The sequence below is a fragment of the Alosa sapidissima genome, chromosome 19 (assembly GCF_018492685.1).
Source record: "Alosa sapidissima isolate fAloSap1 chromosome 19, fAloSap1.pri, whole genome shotgun sequence".
NCBI classification, from domain to species: domain Eukaryota; kingdom Metazoa; phylum Chordata; class Actinopteri; order Clupeiformes; family Clupeidae; genus Alosa; species Alosa sapidissima.
The window spans coordinates 18,452,007-18,469,836 of record NC_055975.1 but is presented as its reverse complement, the minus strand read 5'-3'; the positions used below and the strand labels follow the sequence as shown (position 1 = coordinate 18,469,836).

At 40.5% G+C, this 17,830-nt stretch overlaps 1 protein-coding gene across 1 annotated transcript; it reads left to right on the top strand.

Moving 5' to 3' along the window:
- The first annotated feature begins 434 nt into the window (after positions 1-434).
- nkx2.1 (NK2 homeobox 1) lies at positions 435-2,685 on the top strand. Its single transcript, XM_042072252.1, has 2 exons — positions 435-965; positions 1,446-2,685. Exons 1-2 carry the CDS (start codon positions 599-601, stop codon positions 2,114-2,116), a joined length of 1,038 nt encoding a protein of 345 aa, XP_041928186.1. The 5' UTR covers positions 435-598; the 3' UTR covers positions 2,117-2,685.
- Positions 2,686-17,830: the final 15,145 nt, after the last annotated feature.

Sequence of the window (17,830 nt, the reverse complement as noted above, 5' to 3'; positions counted from 1 at the left end):
AAAGTCAGGAGTTCAGCTGGAGCTTTTTCTCAGACTCAATGGTTCTCAAAGTCTCAAGTCCGCTCATGTAGGCTACTCTTATGAAGGAGGCCCTTATCAGCATCACTCCAATTGCTAATATTGTATATTTGCTTAGCTGTCTCCCTCTCCCTGCTTATCAACACCAACAACAATATCAACAGTATGCATCTACATCAAATTGTTTGTCTATGAGTAGGCTATGGTATTGTACTTAAGTGTTGGTGGATTCCCCATTTTGGAGGTAGGTGAGGGTCTTCGGGGGTAGATATTTTTGAACACGTAATACAAATTATACTCGGTTGTCTTGATGATAGAGCTGGCTTATATTATTGTCCTAGCTGCCGATGCCCCGCCTCTAATGGTCGCCTTAAACCTGGCACACAGCTAAAACAAACGAAAGCCAGACTCCAGCTCCCACTCTAGCCAATTAACGCCAACTTCAGCCGCTCTCCAACGTGTTCATCCAGCTTCGCCGACGCAAAAACAACACACACGGAGGACTTGGGAGCAGAGAGCTACTACTGGAGAGATTGCTTGTAGACTGCCTTCTACTTTATTTCTCTCTAGCCACAGAACAATGTCGATGAGCCCCAAGCATACGACTCCTTTTTCCGTTTCCGATATCTTGAGTCCTCTTGAGGAGAGCTACAAGAAAGTAAGTATGGAGAGTAACAATTTGGGGGCTCCTCTGGGGTCGTACCGGCAGCCGCAAGTCTCACAGGCGACTATGCAGCAGCACCACATGGGTCACAATGGAACGGTATCCGCAGCTTACCACATGACTGCTGCGGGGGTGTCCCAACTCTCGCACACGGCGATGGGGGGCTACTGTAACGGAAACCTCGGGAATATGAGCGACCTTCCGCCATACCAGGATGGCATGAGAGGCAGCACAACGGCCACCAGCTGGTATGGAGCCAATCCAGACCCACGTTTCTCCACCAGTAAGTTATTTTATTTTTCCTCACTAGCCGGTTACAGAATTATGATAATGTCTTTTCCACTTACTTTCAGAATAAATCAAAACAAACAAAATACAGTGACATGTATGTTTTAGCAGCATAGCCTACTACTGATGCTAATGACAGTTTGTACTTGAGAAAAGTAAACAATGACAAGGAAATAATTTGTCACAAAAAACTTTTAGCCTAGATGTATCATTTAAGGTCAAGTCTATATGTGCACATGGATCGGTGTTTTGCCCGTAGAGCTGCTATCAGATTGAAAATTAAAACGACATATCTGCCAGTTCTTAACTTGTGACCTTTGCTCGTTTCATGAAAAAACGCACCCGGAAATATAACATATTGTATTGAATGACGTGTTTTATTATTATTATTATTTTTATTATTATCATCATCATGATTAGACATTGACTATTGATTGCAATTATCACCAGTTAAAACGTGACTCTCTTTTTTCAGTCTCACGGTTCATGGGCTCGTCTTCGGGTATGAACATGGGCAGTATGGGCAGCCTTAGCTCGCTGGCAGATGTGGGCAAGACTATGGGCTCTCTCTCCAGTACCCCGCGGCGGAAGAGACGTGTGTTGTTTTCCCAAGCCCAAGTCTACGAGCTGGAGCGGCGCTTTAAGCAGCAGAAATATCTCTCGGCCCCCGAAAGGGAGCACCTGGCCAGCATGATCCATTTGACGCCCACGCAGGTCAAAATCTGGTTTCAAAACCACAGGTATAAGATGAAGCGACAAGCCAAGGACAAGGTGTCCCAGCAACAGATGCAGCAGGACAGCTCCTGTCAGCAACAGCAGCAGTCGCCCCGGCGGGTGGCCGTGCCAGTGTTGGTAAAAGACGGCAAACCGTGTCAAGGCAGCGGGCACACACCAACCACCACTGTGCCTACTCACCACCAGCAAGGTGGCAACATCATGATCATGTCCAATAATGCCACGGGCATGGGTCAACTCCAGAACCAGCAAGTGGGAAGCGCTGGGCAATCCCCCGACCTGACACACCATTCCACTAGCCCACCGTCCCTACAGACACAGGTGGCCAGTCTGTCGCACCTCAACTCCTCCAGCTCTGAGTACGGAGCGGCCTTGCCCTGTTCGGCCCTGCTCTACGGCAGGACGTGGTGACAGCACTGGCACACAAGTAAGAACGGACAGTGTGTACCACTGCGAACTTGTTTTGAGTTTTAAAACGGTGTCAAAGAGTGACAGACTTGTGTGTGCGTTTGTATTACACACCTCACGTTGGTACTTGCATCCCCTTAATGTCCACTCTGCTGGAGAGAGTTGGATACGGAGGCAGAGGAGGATAGCTCAGGGAGGAAAAAACTGATTTGTGTATTTTAAGGATACACGCCTCCCAATTCTACCCAGAAGACGGAATTATTTATGTAGATCTAACAGACATTGTTCAAGAGATTCATACACTAAAATACTTTCTTTGTGCGCCTGCTTGGATAAAAAGTGAAACACCAAGACAATAAACAGGACCAGTGTGGCTCTGCTTTCCCATAAACTTTAATGTAAGACGTAGCTTGTATATTTCTGTAAAAGGTTTGGATTGGACTCATAGTTTTTAGCAATCTCTATATGGTTCAGATTTTTATCGTTATTGACGGTTCTTTGTTTTTGAGTTGTATCGTTATTTGTACGTTTCATTTGCTTGTAACTTATATAGATATTTGACCTTCACGCAGTCCCACAATCATATTAATAAATTATATAAAACACATTATTACTGCTTGTAAAAATTACTATTAGATATGGGCATACCATGCCTCTTGTGTTCTCTCGGAACAATTGCATAAGGGCGCTAATATTGAAAACTCATGGACATAAGATAGCCTGCCGACGTTTATAGCCTATTGCCATTCTGAGAAAATGCACATCTGCAAATGAACCATACAGTTACATGTTTTGAAATTATACAGCCTTTTGACTAATGCTTGTCTATGTTTGAAAATATAAAGAATAACTAATTGATCGACAGATGTGGCAGATGTTTGAAAACCCAGTAGGCCGATGTGAATGGTTATGATTGCAGTATTGTCTTGCACTAATCTAATGTTCTTATGTAGGCTTAACACTGTAATGCACTGCCAGTCGGTTATGCTCGCAATTATTCTTGGTGAGGTTTATGACAGAGGTCTCGCTAAAAAGAAAATCGCCTTTGCCCAAATAATCATACTTGGATGGCTGGTGAGAAAACTCTACCCTGGGTTAAACAGGTGAACTCTGAGCTTGACCTTTGAGGCACAGGCTTTCCTTTCAACGTGCGTGTGTGTGTGTGTGTGTGTGCCTACTGAGTCAGTGAAGGTGAGGTCCCCGCACCTTTCGAGTTCTGACACATCAAACAGACGCACCTAAAATGCCGCTTATCAATCAAAGTCCTGACCAAACAACGACTCTCCTGAAAACTCAGTCAGACAATATGGCCGAGCTTATCAAAGGCACTTTTATCAATATTGTGTTTGTGAAGGCAGGGACAAAGTAAAATGCCCTCCGTGTTGACGTACTGATAAAGTCTGTCAACGTAAGGAATGTGCAAATTTAGCTCAGTTCTTGAAGATCTGGGCCTATATGTCACCAATCTGAGCTCACAATGTATCCCGTTCAAATTTCAGATGGCTTACAGGAAAAACTTAAGCGTACAAATACATAAAGCCTAAAAACTATGACCGAGGAAGAAACGCTCAGAAAGGGTATAGGCTAGTTCCGCGTCGGTGCAATGGCCCGGTGTGCAAACAGTTGGCAGCCTTAATTTGTATAAGTTAGGTCCTATTTAATCTGTTGATTTCAACATGATTACAAACCCTTCGACTCATTACTACCATTGAATCATATCGGCTTCCGCTTATTTTTCTTTTTAATCGGTAGCTGATGATGCCTTGATGATAGCTGATGTAGGCTATATATTTTAGCCTATTACACTAAATGCTTGGAATAAACACCTTATTACTGATCTGGCTCAAATACCAACTTTTTATGGCCTATATTTACGCACATGTTCCATGAGTTTGTGTGATTTTGTCTATTGTTTTGTTTTGCTCGCCTTGGTTCATAAGGTATATAGTCCTGTCATGCCAGTCCAGTGACTCATTCTCTTTACAGTCTCGCGTGATTACGCAGTGTAGCCTATGTTTAGTTCATGCTCAAATGATCTTTTTATCAAATCTGGATTATTATTATTATTAATAATAATAATAATTATTATTATTATTAATAATAATAATATTCTATTATAATATAATAAACTCGATACTACATTTCGGCAGTGGGTCCTGAGTAATTGAATAGCCATCCTACATTGAATTAGCTTGCTGCCATTCTTAAAATGTTGAATCTGTGTGAGCACGCATGAAATGAAAATATTGAAGTATAACATTCAGACTTTGCAAAACCACAACCAAATTGCAAGCTTATTTTGACAAGAATAGCATATCAGCAGTCGACCCATTTAGTAAACGGAACATGTAAGCGGATTTAAACCATCTTTTAGGCTACTATCTTAATGCTGCAATTAACCGGGCTCTAGGAAAGCTCAGACAGCAGCCGCGACCTTGCTCCGATGCACGGGCAGAGCCGTGTGCCATGTAATGAGGTGTTGATTATAATGGAGCTCTTCTTTTCAGTTAAGAGTCGTTCAATCAACTGTGCATTTCGTCCATTATTTCCTCTAAAATGATATCGTCGATGCCCCTGAGAGAGCGTCACTTGTCCAGTGCTAAGGTGCTCCAATTATTTGCCCTGTTGTGCAGACCTGAAAATCCTTACAACACTTGTTCTAGGCTAATGCGCATAGCTCACCACAATTTGGATAATTGTAATGTTGTAGCCATCTCGCATTTTATCCCAAAGGAAGTAGGCCATCTATCTAGTGATAAATGACAACCACAAACAGATGCAGAGCTGATGAAAAAGAGGAAAACAGTAAACTTGAAAGTTTCGCATTTATGAAAGTACTTTGAATAATCACGTTGTTCAATCTGCACGTTCACTATTCACAGAGCTGTTCTAGTCGCTTCGTCTATGATGTAATGGACACATATACATCTTTAAGTGATTATGAATGTGACAATTTTGTCTCTCAAGCACCTTCAAAAAACATAATTATCAGACATCTAGCCAGCATGGTGGAATGTGAAATTAATTTAAAAGCCCAATAGAGGGAAAGCTACTTCAAGGGCAGGGGACTACAAGGGTAGTTCAGATTGGGAATTTAGCAAAGTGCTGTAAATACACTTTACAAGCCAATAATTATAAAACCTCATTGCACATAATTTCTCTAGACACCTAACTCAGAGACTGAGAGAAAAAAACCTTTGCCTTTAACCTCGAGGTCGGCTACTTTGAGGAGTAGTGGCTCCGGCAAAAGAGATTGAGATTCTATTAGGTTCTGCAGGGGAACCGTTTTGTTGTACGTCGCTCTGAAAGAGTGTAGATCGCATTTGCATGTCTTAGGCGCGCTGTGTGGTCTTTGTCTAAGGCTTGTAGCTGTTTAGAATGACTTGTTGGAAGCGTGTGTGCTCTCATACAGTTCTTTTAACTAACACATTGTGTTACTCCGACGAGTCCTCCCAGCTTTATACGGGCAGGTTTCACTGAACTCTCAGCAATTAGACGCTAATCTCAAGGTAATCATATTTGAGTTACGGGTTTGTGCGACTTGCTGTGGGTGTTTACTTCGATTTAGAATTGCCTCATATAGCTAACAAAAATAAGCATCATAGCAGTTGCCTGGAGGGGATTTCAGTTATCCATGCAGGACCACCTCGGAGTAGTTAGCTTGAATACAAATATTTAATTCATTGTCGTCATGCCAATGTATGGAATACCTTTACAAAACTACCAGATTTCAATATAATGTGATATAAAACAATTTATAATCCACAATGTCATGGATATATCATCTGAAGAATATTACCAAACATTACCTTTTAAAGACACAGAATGGTTCAATCATTAATTCTCACTAACTAAGAATTATGTAGTTTCACTAAAATGTTTCATAATTTAACAACATTGCTTAGTAGCAGTTTTCATATTCACATCGTGGGGGGGTGGGGGGGCATAATTAAATTATAGGAGGCTATAGACCCTTTCAACAATAAAAACAAAAACAATGCTTGAACGTTCTATTTGGTTCCCAATCTACTTCCTCTGCATTAAGATAACATATGGAATGTTAAAATGGAAGCCTTGTGGGGCCAACTATGATGCTGATAATGGAACTCTCTTGAAAGGGTCTATACCCACATATTTGACATCATGCCTAACTATCTCGATTGACGTGGAGATCAAGAGCATTGTCAACGTGAGAATCATAGTTCTGATTGCTTTTGTCGCTTTGATATTCAAAAACCCGAAGGTCTTCATATAGCCTACAGTAGCTTAAGATAAGAGAGACCATTTCTGTTGTGCAAAATATCGAGGGTGCCTCATTATATACTTTCTCATCTCGTAGAAAACTACAAGGGAGAAATATAACCAGTGATGGATCTTATTTCAAACAGCACACGATACATTACCGTTTTTAGGTCCATTCTTGTGGTATTGTTGTATAATGCGTTTGGAAATAATGACGCAAAGTCATCAGCACCATGATTATTTTTAACGTGATCTCGAGATAACAAAACCAACACATACCTCCCGACAACTTGATAGATGTTCATGGTAAATGGTTTCACGACTTTGTGAAAACAAAATCCAACATCGATTGCACAAAGATACAGGACATATAGCCTACATGCTGCTGTCCAAGGTGCTGAAGCAAAGTTGGACTCAAAAGACCCATATTATCAATAAAGCGTCTTCAAAAAGTGAAGAACACGTTTTGTGTGTCTATACGCGACATTTGAGATTATATAGACCATCCATGCTGATGGTGAAATAAAGCAATAAAGAATACGCAAAATGAATTCCCGCAGGCTGGGTTGGATTTAGATTTTTTTCTCCACTGCCAAATAATCGTCAATTAGCTTAAACAACAGAATGCAGTGTTGTTTCCATTGTGGCCGGTCACAACGGAAGATAGGCCTACTTTATTTTTTTCAAAAGAAAAAAGAGAACGTGCTTGCTTGGAGAAACAGTTCTAATTCAACGCAAGTTCCCTTGGCCTTTGGAATTAAAATAGCCCCACATCATCACATACCCTTCACCATACCTAGAGATTGACTTGGGGTACTTTCCATAAGATCCTCTCTCAATGCAAATCAAACCAGCTATTAGGCTAACTGAAATAAAACCATGCCAATCTCTAGGTATGGTGATGGGTATGATGGGCCTGTGATGTGAAGGCCAAGGGAACTTTATCAAGATGCATAGTATCCTGGATCCATGAAATAACTGGCCTTTAAAAATAAACATCTGCCTGCCTCTAACATAGGGGTGTGTATACTTATGCCCCCTGTATTTTAAGAAAGAACATTTATTTATTTACGATACTTTATTCATTCACAAAGAAAATTTGTGTCCTTAAAGGTTGTATTTTTCCTCATTTTAATTTCGATCAATTTCCAATAGATGAATTTTTATTCCTCTTTTTAGTCAACTTTAGCATGGGTTCATAAACTTATGAGCACAACTGTATACAGCCAACACGAGCTCTGGTCAATATAAAAAACAACAACAGCCGTGAGAGCAAAGCATGTCAGTCGGGTTATTCTTAACATAATCTAACTGATGCTAGGGATCACACACACATCTGAGAATGCATTTGTGTAGCCTACTTTTGCAAATCATACGGTCGTGATTTAGATGTCAGTATTGTATAATACGGACCATCTTTAAAATATTTATATTAATATCACAGGATGTGCATTATTGCATAACAAATTAGCTTAATTTGTGAACCGACACACAAAAGGCCCTGCAAGTGAACAAAAAACAACCAAATCTTGTGATGTAAAGGTCAAAGCTAACCGATCTCCTGTACATTCAGTCTATGTTTATTTTGACTCCTCTAATTTAATCCATTTCTAGGTTACCCAAAGTTACTCAGGACACCAGGACTACAGGCGGTAGCTGTTTACCGCACGCCTAAATGTAGCGCTCATTCCTTAATGTGTATTAGAAATGGTGCAATTACACTTTACACTAAAAAATATATTTAATTGTTCTTCATTTATCCGGTTCTTGGGACTATTGTGCCCGTATAGCGCAGGCGGGGGTCATTTTGGGAGTGAAATGCTTAGCATGCAAAGCAGAATACAAGATAGGCCTATACCGAAATACTTGACCTTTCAGTGTAATTGTAGCGGCAGTGAAATGCAGTGCTTTCAGCCCGGGATGAATGGAACCTTTTTGCCCCATGAACAAAAAAAAAACTAACACATTTCCATGCCGTGCTGTTCGTTTTATTTGCTTTTGTGTGTTTATTTTTTTCAATGGATATGACTGTAGTCATTTTACATTCTGGATGTCTTGGCAAGGACAGAATAAACATAAATTGGAGATATAATAAACGGTTTGCTTTTAAATATTAATCCTCCTGTTGTGTTCGCGGTCAAATGTGACCGATTGACAATTCTTTTATCTCAAAATATTGTTAAACTATTCTGACTACCATGAGGCTCCATGACTTTGTTAACACAGGGCATCTGAACACACAAAACAAATGTTGAGCATTTTCATAACAGTGTTTTATTTAACTTTAGAACACCCTTGTGTATTCTCGGTCAAAAATGACTGGCTAGATTAGAAATGACTGATTAGAAATGAATGGGTGAAAAAATGGCCAGTTGCATAAACTTGAGTCCAGACACATACCTATTGATCAGATGGACTGTATGTGTGCTGTGTGCTTATGTAGGCCTACATTAAAACACACACACAAGCGCACCCCCCTCCTCTTTGTTTCTATGCCAGCCCCCACTGGAACCTTTCCCCAATAGAATCCTTCTGACTTGCATGACCTCAGGTCAGTGAGGCCTGCAGCCATAAATAGCAAATGGAAGTTCAAAACTGGTTATATACAATAAAAATAAGTTCATATAAAGGTCTATCACAACAACATTAAATGGTATATGTCTTGGATTTATAACAAGTTATAATGCAGCGGTCATTTTCGAATGTCATTTCATTTCATTTCAACACAACAGGAGGGTTAGTACGATAGGCCACTTGTATGTAGACCCAATCAACATGACGACGAACTGATCTTACAGATTGGCGTTTCCTCGAGAGTTATCAAATGAAAATATATTCAAATAGTGCTCATTGACCTGCATTTTTTAAAAATCTAGTGAATTCTGAATCTAAAGCAACAGCAATAATCCCTAAACAAAACCACTTATTTTCACTGCAAGGAGAGGGTTTAGTTTGGCCGTGGTCTTTGTGGGTCTCGCAGGCCTCACAATCAATGAGGCAGCGGACACGAGCGGCATGCCAATCACGGACCCTCATTGATATGGGGATGAACTAGCCACATGTCTGTGAGAGCAAGCCCGGTTCAGAGCGCGCACAGCTGATGACAGCAGTGCAGTATTTATGGGTTCTTTAATGTTTGAAGTGGGAGAGGACATCTGGAGGAAAGGCCGTTTTCTGGACTTCAGTATAACATATCTTATTTTATATTATGACATTGATTTATTTTCTGTCGTTATAGGCCTATATACATAGATTCTGAAATTAAATTGTTTGGGGATCTGTTAAACTCGTTTCAGCACCCTAAATTTTCCGAAGCAGCCCGGATGCAGATGCATTTGGCTAGCCTGCTATGAAACGCCGGCAGACAGGGTCTCTGCCTGACAAGAGGCGCTCCTCCCCGACTTTGTACATGTATCAGCGGGAGTCTTTTCGTAGTCACCGAGCCATTACTAACTGTGTTAACATCAGACCCCCTTTTAAACAGCATAATCGCAGCATTTCGCCGTCTTTCTGATCAACTTTTCACCTCACTTTAGAACGGACTGAATACTCGCGCGTGTCGCCGGAGAGAGAATCTCATTAAAATTGCATATATTTCAAACGACCAGATTTAGCATAATGGACCTTAATTGCAAGAGTTTGCAACCACCTACTGGGCTACTGTCGAATTGAACAACGGGCTTACTGAACTGGATAAATGCATTTAGAGAGGTTGCAATGAATCCTCTCTGGCTGGGCCATGGTCAAGAGAGGAAACAAGAACGATGTGTTAATGCCGCGATAATGAAGCGCGACGGCAGCGCTGGGATGCACGCCATGGCTGGAGGTGCTCGCCTGAACCACTTCATTTGCGAAGAACTCAAGAGCGCATTGTTTTGTTGCAGCCCCTGATACGCTGTCCCACTAGAAACTGCGTTGATATTGAAATCAGCCGCCTTGAATAAACATAGGAGACTATTCATAATTTTGAAGCAGCATTTTAAATATGCCTACCAAACTTATGCTTATGCTCCGACACTGGCTCCAGGATGGTGTAGGCCTGTGTCCAATTATGCAATACGTTCGTCAAATAGTAAAAAATACTACAGGCAGAGGCTACGTGAAATGCCATTAAAATGACGTGATTTTTCGTGTGCATTCAAGAGGTCTTATTTCACAGCCTCTCTACACCTGACCTGACACATTAATGACTCCGAGTCAGAAACCATTTTAAGTAGCCCCATGCTCGATAAATACACCATGATGAAGGAGCACATAAGCTGCATCTAGTTAACTCACCAGCAAAAAGCAAAATAACCAACACACAAATGGCCAAAGGTTCCGTGGAACTCGGTGGGGAGTGGGACCTGTTGAGATTTTTTTGTACCAGAATCAGGGGGAGGAATGCTATTTGCCCTCTCATAAAATATGTCATTAGTGAGAATTCATCCAATACAAAAGGGAACGGGAGTCAAAAATTGCCCACTGTTGTTTGGTAATTATATAGTTTGCCCGGGCAGCGGGCCGTCTCGCTCATAGGCAGGTGGCAAGTCCATCATGCAAATAGCTTGGGGTGCTGCCATAATTAGCCGGCGCGACTAACCCAAATTGACAATTAGCTAACATGCAATTCTGTCTTTCCTCAGTTCACAGTTCACTGTTGTTTGGTCACTGCATTTACCAGTCCAGGCATAGGCTAATTTATGCACAGTGTAACTATAATTTACTGTATGCTATTCACAGAATTCTCGTATGGGAGGTAGGGGTCAGAGGATGTTAGGCCTTAAGCTGGGAGTCATTTTAGGTAGCTTTATGGCCTATACGCCCTGCTATGTCCAGTCGGAACTATAGGACAATATGGTCAATACATTTTCAATAGGAATATTCTGTTGTGAATTACTATAAATAGGCTACAGGGTACCAATAGTAAATGAGGCTAAATGATGTGAATTAATATGGCGTCAGAAGGCTACTCGTAATCAGACTAACCATCGAAACACTGTCACTGTCACTGTCTATCCTAGGATAACATCTGATCCAATCGGAAACAACGCGATTCTGTTTTGTGTGGTCGTGGCGTATAACATCACACCAACTGAAAGCCCCATGCTGAGCCGAAAGGTCCTGCTATTCTAACCCCCATCACTGATCCCCATGCAGCCGGCCTCCTAAATGCCGCTGCCGCTGATCGCCCAATCATTGGCCACCCACCCTCGCATTATCCCCACACTGCCCTCCGACATGACACGGGAACAAAGTAGACATTAAGCCAAATTAAAGTCGGGGATGGGAGTAATCAGTAACCCTTTATCGTTTAATGAGGGAAAACACATGCGAGGCGATACACCCACAAGCTGATCAATAGCGATCTTGGACAATGCAGGCTCCGGCACCAAAAGGGAACATGCAAATCAATTAGAGCCGTTGTACGCTTTGAGATTGCTCAGTCTATCCCAGGCAATTACATGTTCATTAAAGCCGATTTAACGGGGATGCTGAAGAAACAACAGTTGTTTGTTGCTTGTCTACACAACTAGACTGACAGCCCGTTAACTGGCGACGTGCCATTTCGATTTGCAGTCCCCAGTCGGATAATAGTAAACGGAATTACCAGAATAGACCTGCGATAAAGAAAAGATTCTGGTCGACGCCCAGTAGGCCTATTGCCTATACATCGAAATCATTAAAACGCCTTGGAGGCTCCATGTTACCTAGACCAACATTACAATAAATGATAAAATAAATACATCACTGAAAATCTGAGAACAAAATATCTGAAAAGGAAGAAGAATAAGATTAACACTACCATGGACACGCTATGTGTGAATTTGTAAGTGACCACTACATGGCTACATTTGGTAATTGATCTTCAATTTCACCCAGAAGACCTTTAACAGTGCATTTATTTCAGTGGTCTTGTAGTTGCAAATACAGTCACGCATGATTGCTGTATTAGATGGCTATTAAGGACTGCTAATTCAATTGAAGAAAACATAACTCATAACAGCCTCATTATTCAATAACCAGACCTCGTAAGTTTACCATAACACCGTAGAACAGAAAGGATATGACATAGCAGACCGATGTGATTCACTCCATTTCTGTCTAAATGGCTAGATCAGAATGAGTCATGACACCATAACAATGCCCTTAAAAGCACCAAAAAGTACTCCTTAATAAGACAATAGTCTGCAAGAGAAGATGCATGATATTTGTCTTATGCTTGTTTACGACAATACATGGGTCTTGAGTCACTTGAACTGACCTGAGTGTTATATCTTCATCAGGAAATGCATGCAAATCCTCACCATTCAAGCATCAAATCTCTAATGCATTTATTTAGAAATTAGCCTGTGATCATGTGATTTGTCAGCTAATTGTAGTAGTCAGAGGTGCACCCCCTCACTGACCAGAAGAAAAGGGGTAACATCCACTTAAGCAACAGCCGCAGGGGCCAGAGTTTGGAGAGGGAAAGTACGGAAACTTGAATCAAGCCTTGTTTTTGTAGTGTATAAGGACTAATCCTTGCCAAATTGAACAACAATTGAGAATCATTACAGAACCCTTGACAGAGGTCTGCGTAATGGCAAACAGAAATGTGTTTCTCACATTATTGCAGCCACTCTGTAAATAAAAAGGGTTAAAGCTTATCTAAACTCTAACATGATTGTGTGGTTGTGGGCAGGCAGAATGATGACTTATGCAAAACCATGCACAAACATCTGTAAATGCACTCACCCCTCACCCCCCCTCCCCTCTCTCTCTCTCTCTCTCTCTCTCTCTCTCTCTCTCTCTCTCTCTCTCTCTCTCTCTCTCTCTCTCTCTCTCTCTCTCTCTCTATTCTACAATTATGTTTATCCCGAGCACAGTTCCAGACAGATGGAAGGAATTTTAAACTATGTCTGAAATGTGCGTCATTTTGTTATTTTCAAAACAATGATCAGATATACTGTTTCACAGTGATCATGAATATTAGAATAAGAAAAAAAAATGCAGATTTGTAGGCCTACGGCAGTCCTTTCCAGTCATACATTTCACCAATATCTGACCAGAGCATCAGACTTGCACTAGGGCTAAAGGGCTTCCCTCTGGCATGTACTGTAGCAATAAGTTGCATTCTCTCACATTATGGGTGGTTTTAGACAAACCTAATTCTCACCTACCCCCACTGCCATTGCTACCAACAGATGGATTTATGCTGTGTGCCACCTTTGGAGACGTAGCGATGAGCACAGACAGGTTGTCAGATATTGTCATCCACTGCACACCTTACGCCACTCGAACACTTCCCCGGCCCTCCTAGCCTAACACCCCACCCCACCCACACCCCCCAACCCCCAGCAAGCTCCTGTTAGCTTCTCAGCGCAGGTCCATGACATGCTGTGTTTTGGCAGGAAATCAATAAAGGGGAAAATCTCCTCTAATCATCTGTACATTTACCATCACAATCAACAATCAAAGCTAAGACCTGGGTCTTTATTTGTGGGCCCGAGCTGCCCAATTTTCCCCCTGTGAAAGGCAGGCTAAATTAGAACCCTTGGTTCCTGTTAGCGGCTCTTAATGGCTCTGATTTGTGAACTGCTAAATGAGGTTATGTAAATTGATCCAGAGAGCAGACAGGGGACCCCAGGTGACAGGTGCAGCCACCCTAAAGTGTGTGTGTGTGTGTGTGTGTGTGTGTGTGTGTGAGAGAGAGAGAGAGAGAGAGGGAGAGGGAGAGAGAAAGTGACACATAGGGATACAGATAGAGGGAGATGGTGTATATGAGTGTGTGAGAGAGAAAGAAAGAGAACGAGAGAGAACAGGAGGTGTGTGTGTGTGTTTGTGTGTGTGTGTGTGTGCGCATGCGTGTGTGTGTGTGTGTGTGTGTGTGTGTGTGTGTGAGAGAGAAATAAGAGGGCAACAAGGAAATGAGACAAAAGGAATCTAGTCAACATAATATTATCTGTTTAACCCTAAACATGTATTTCATTCTGTTTTTGATCAAAATGTTTTTTTTACAGCTCATCTATATCTCTACATCTGTATATATCTAACCTGCATCTGTAACAATCTATAACTGACTGTAAAAATAATCTTCCAACAGCTATTTTCAGACTCATTTCTATTTCCAATCTGTAAATTCTCAATGTGCTGTTGTATTGTGTGCTGATCAGTTAGAGCATCCTTCAGGGTTCATGATCTTTTTATGTAGCAGTAGAGTGGATCTGAGGAGAACTCCGCGTACTACTCTCCATTCCAGTCTCCATGCTCTGCATTTGTTTCCTTGTTTAAATCCTCTGCCCTCATTTCTCACTGTTAAGCGTGCCAAACACTGCTTCTCTATATGCCATAAATAACACCAGGGAGTGAAAAGCAGTTTCATAATATGGACCATGTGCTTATAGACAGGGCAAAACCCTCAACGATCTGATTAAAGTCACTACCAAACTTTTCTCAGTTGATCCTATAGTAATTTTCGCATAGAATCCATTTCTGCTTGGGACATTTTTGTATCACGCATAGTTAATGAGATAATTTGCACACTTGAATAAATTAGCAGATATAAATATATCTCAAAGACATGTATTGATAATTTGACTAGGCATCAACATATTCAAATAATTATGCAAAATTATGTTTTTCCTTGTAATATTGCATATACAGTATGACAATTCGGTGCATTATTTTGTGAAAGTTATGCATATGCAATTTCATGAACTTATTTGCATATGAGGATGTATTTATTATTTATTATTACATGCATTTCAATTGGCATTGTTTCGACAAACTTATAGAACCATACAACATTTTTTTTTTTATCAGTGGAGTTCATTCTCCTTGATTCACTTGAGGCAGATCATTCCTGGCATTGTCATCCTGGAGTTTTCCCATGCCATGCTATTTCGGAAGGAAAGATTGAACTCAGCCCAGATCATAACAGGTTACTGTCATTTTTTCAGACTCAGTTTTCTGTGAAATTAAAATGTAGAATTTCTTCAGTAATCAGCTGACATTTTTTGCAACAAAGGTTTTTACCAAAAAAAAAAAACAGTCAATGCAATACTGTAAGTGAATGTACTCTAAACAAATAAAAAAAATGTAGCAACAAATCAAAAGTTTGTGGTATACAGAACTGTACACGGGTACTCAGTGTAAAAGTACAAACTTGAACAGGTACACAATAACTTACCTGCAGTCTATTTTTAGTGCTAAGCCTCAGACTCGTGTTCAGTTTTCTCTGGAGATTTCATTTTTGTGTAAAAACTGTGTAAAAACTGTTAAGTGTTTCACAATAAGTGTGTTGCAGAATTGCAAACAATGTGCAAAGCAGAACATTTGTTTAAGCCAAGGTTACACAATGTTTAATGTATGCTACAACAACCGGTATTGAGGCTGTGGTCTAAGCATTAGTTTTTAGTGTGTAAGCAATAGGCAAAAACTGTATTAGCTGGTTGCTAAGGAAATGGACAGTAACAGTGTAACACATGTCTGATCAAATCATCAAGAAATACATTTTTATTTACACAGCTATTGATGGAAAATTCCAAATTAGAAATTGCTTAAGCAGATAATAGCTTTATCTATCTCATTTCCAAGCATGCTGTACCTTCATGGTAGCCTGGGAGAACCCAGATGAACCCGTTAGCGAATTTGAATTCGCTCTGCAGGTCGGTCTGGCAATTGACAACATTTCAAGAACCCAGGGACCCATCACAATCGCTTACCTGGTATGCGCTGATGGTGGTTAAACGGATACAGATGTGTATCTTTGGAACTGAATAAACAACTCCATACAAAACCTTTGTTTACAGAAAAAGATTTCATTGCTACACTTCTGAAACCTTTTGGTAAGAGTTTAATGCACCAATTTAAGTTTAATTTCACTGCTTGCTACGCCCAGGAAGTCAATGTATACTTTTGAGACCCACTCTCAATCTCAATTGAGATATGCAGTCTGGTGTCAACAAGGTTACCTTCATGAAAGTTTTTTCAGATGAATTTTAAATTAAAGGTATCATCAACAATTCGATATGATGTCACATTCATTGACATCTGAACCAAAAAAAAAACAACAGAACAACAGATAGTGAACTCATCAATCCTCTCCCTACCCAGCCTGATGGATAGTCATGGATAGCATGGAATGTCATTGATAACATTGGCATCCTGGAATATTTTCAGGGAGGGTGGATAAAGGAGAATGAAGAATCATCTCCACAAATAAATTGGCCACCACAGAGTACTGACTTCTTTCAGATATGCTGAAAAAGATTTTACGCAGAGTTTTATCATATGATAAAGAATCTTAAGCGAAAAATAATGGAACTGAGCAAAAACAAGTGTTGTGAAGTAGTAGAAGTTCGGAGTAATGCCAAGGTAAATGCATGAATGCACCATAACCCTGCCAAAAGACCATAATGGGCTGATTGAAATAAGTTTCTAGGATTTTTTAAACTAAGAGAGATGGAATTCTCAAATTCACAATTCATAAATCTATCCTTGTATGCAAATTATGTGATACATTTGCATGCACATGCATAGTAACTTTCACAAAATAATGCACAGAATGCATATCTAGACTAATCTGGTGAAAGAATATCAATATTATCTTTGATATGATCACTTATAAAGAAGAACTTATTCATTGACAAAAAACATTTAGATTTTCCTAATTTGCATACTGTATCTGCAATATGACATGAAAACGCATCATTTTGTATAACAATTTAATACAATTTGAATATGTCGAGGCCAGAAGACATCTGCCTCTGTGCAATGAAGCACTAAATTTAGCCGTTTTTAAGACTACCTAATACATTGAGGGGTCCAAAGGCTAGTGTTCTGTACAGCAAGCCCTAAAAGGCCAGTTTGTAAGCTTCAGGCTACCGTTGTAGTTCAAACTAGGCTTGCCTTAAGGCTTATGTTAGCTCAGCAAGTAAAATAAATCACTGCTTTGCTCCCAGTTAGTAGAGTAGAAAGTAGTAAGTAGTAGTAAGTAGAAAACTAGGCTACAGCAGGCAACCAAGTAACTACTTTACTTGCATTTTTGTTGTTTGTTTCAACACAGTCGATAGGCTACGTTTTCTTCATCAAAAGTGAAAGTTAGGCCTCCGCTAGCTGGTGACCAGGCACACAATATTACACCAATCAGCTAGGCCTATTTGCTGAAGAGTGTTCTGACACTGCACAACGGAGATGGATGAAACAACATTTATTTTCAACATATTTACAGCTTATTTCCACATGTGCACACACACACACACACACGCTCACATGTAAATGCGACAATAAAACAAAAATATTTGTAAAGAGTCCTTTCAGCTGTCCTCAACAGTGCCTGATTGATATTTTTCATAAATATTTTGCATTTTTGTGTGTGTGTGTGTGTGTGTGTGTGTGTGTGTGTGTGTGTGTGTGTGTGTGTGTGTGTGTGTCTCAAAAATATCACAAACAAGCAAAACCATGTCATAATCATAGGTCTTCATCTGTTCGTTTAAAAAGGTCATACATTTG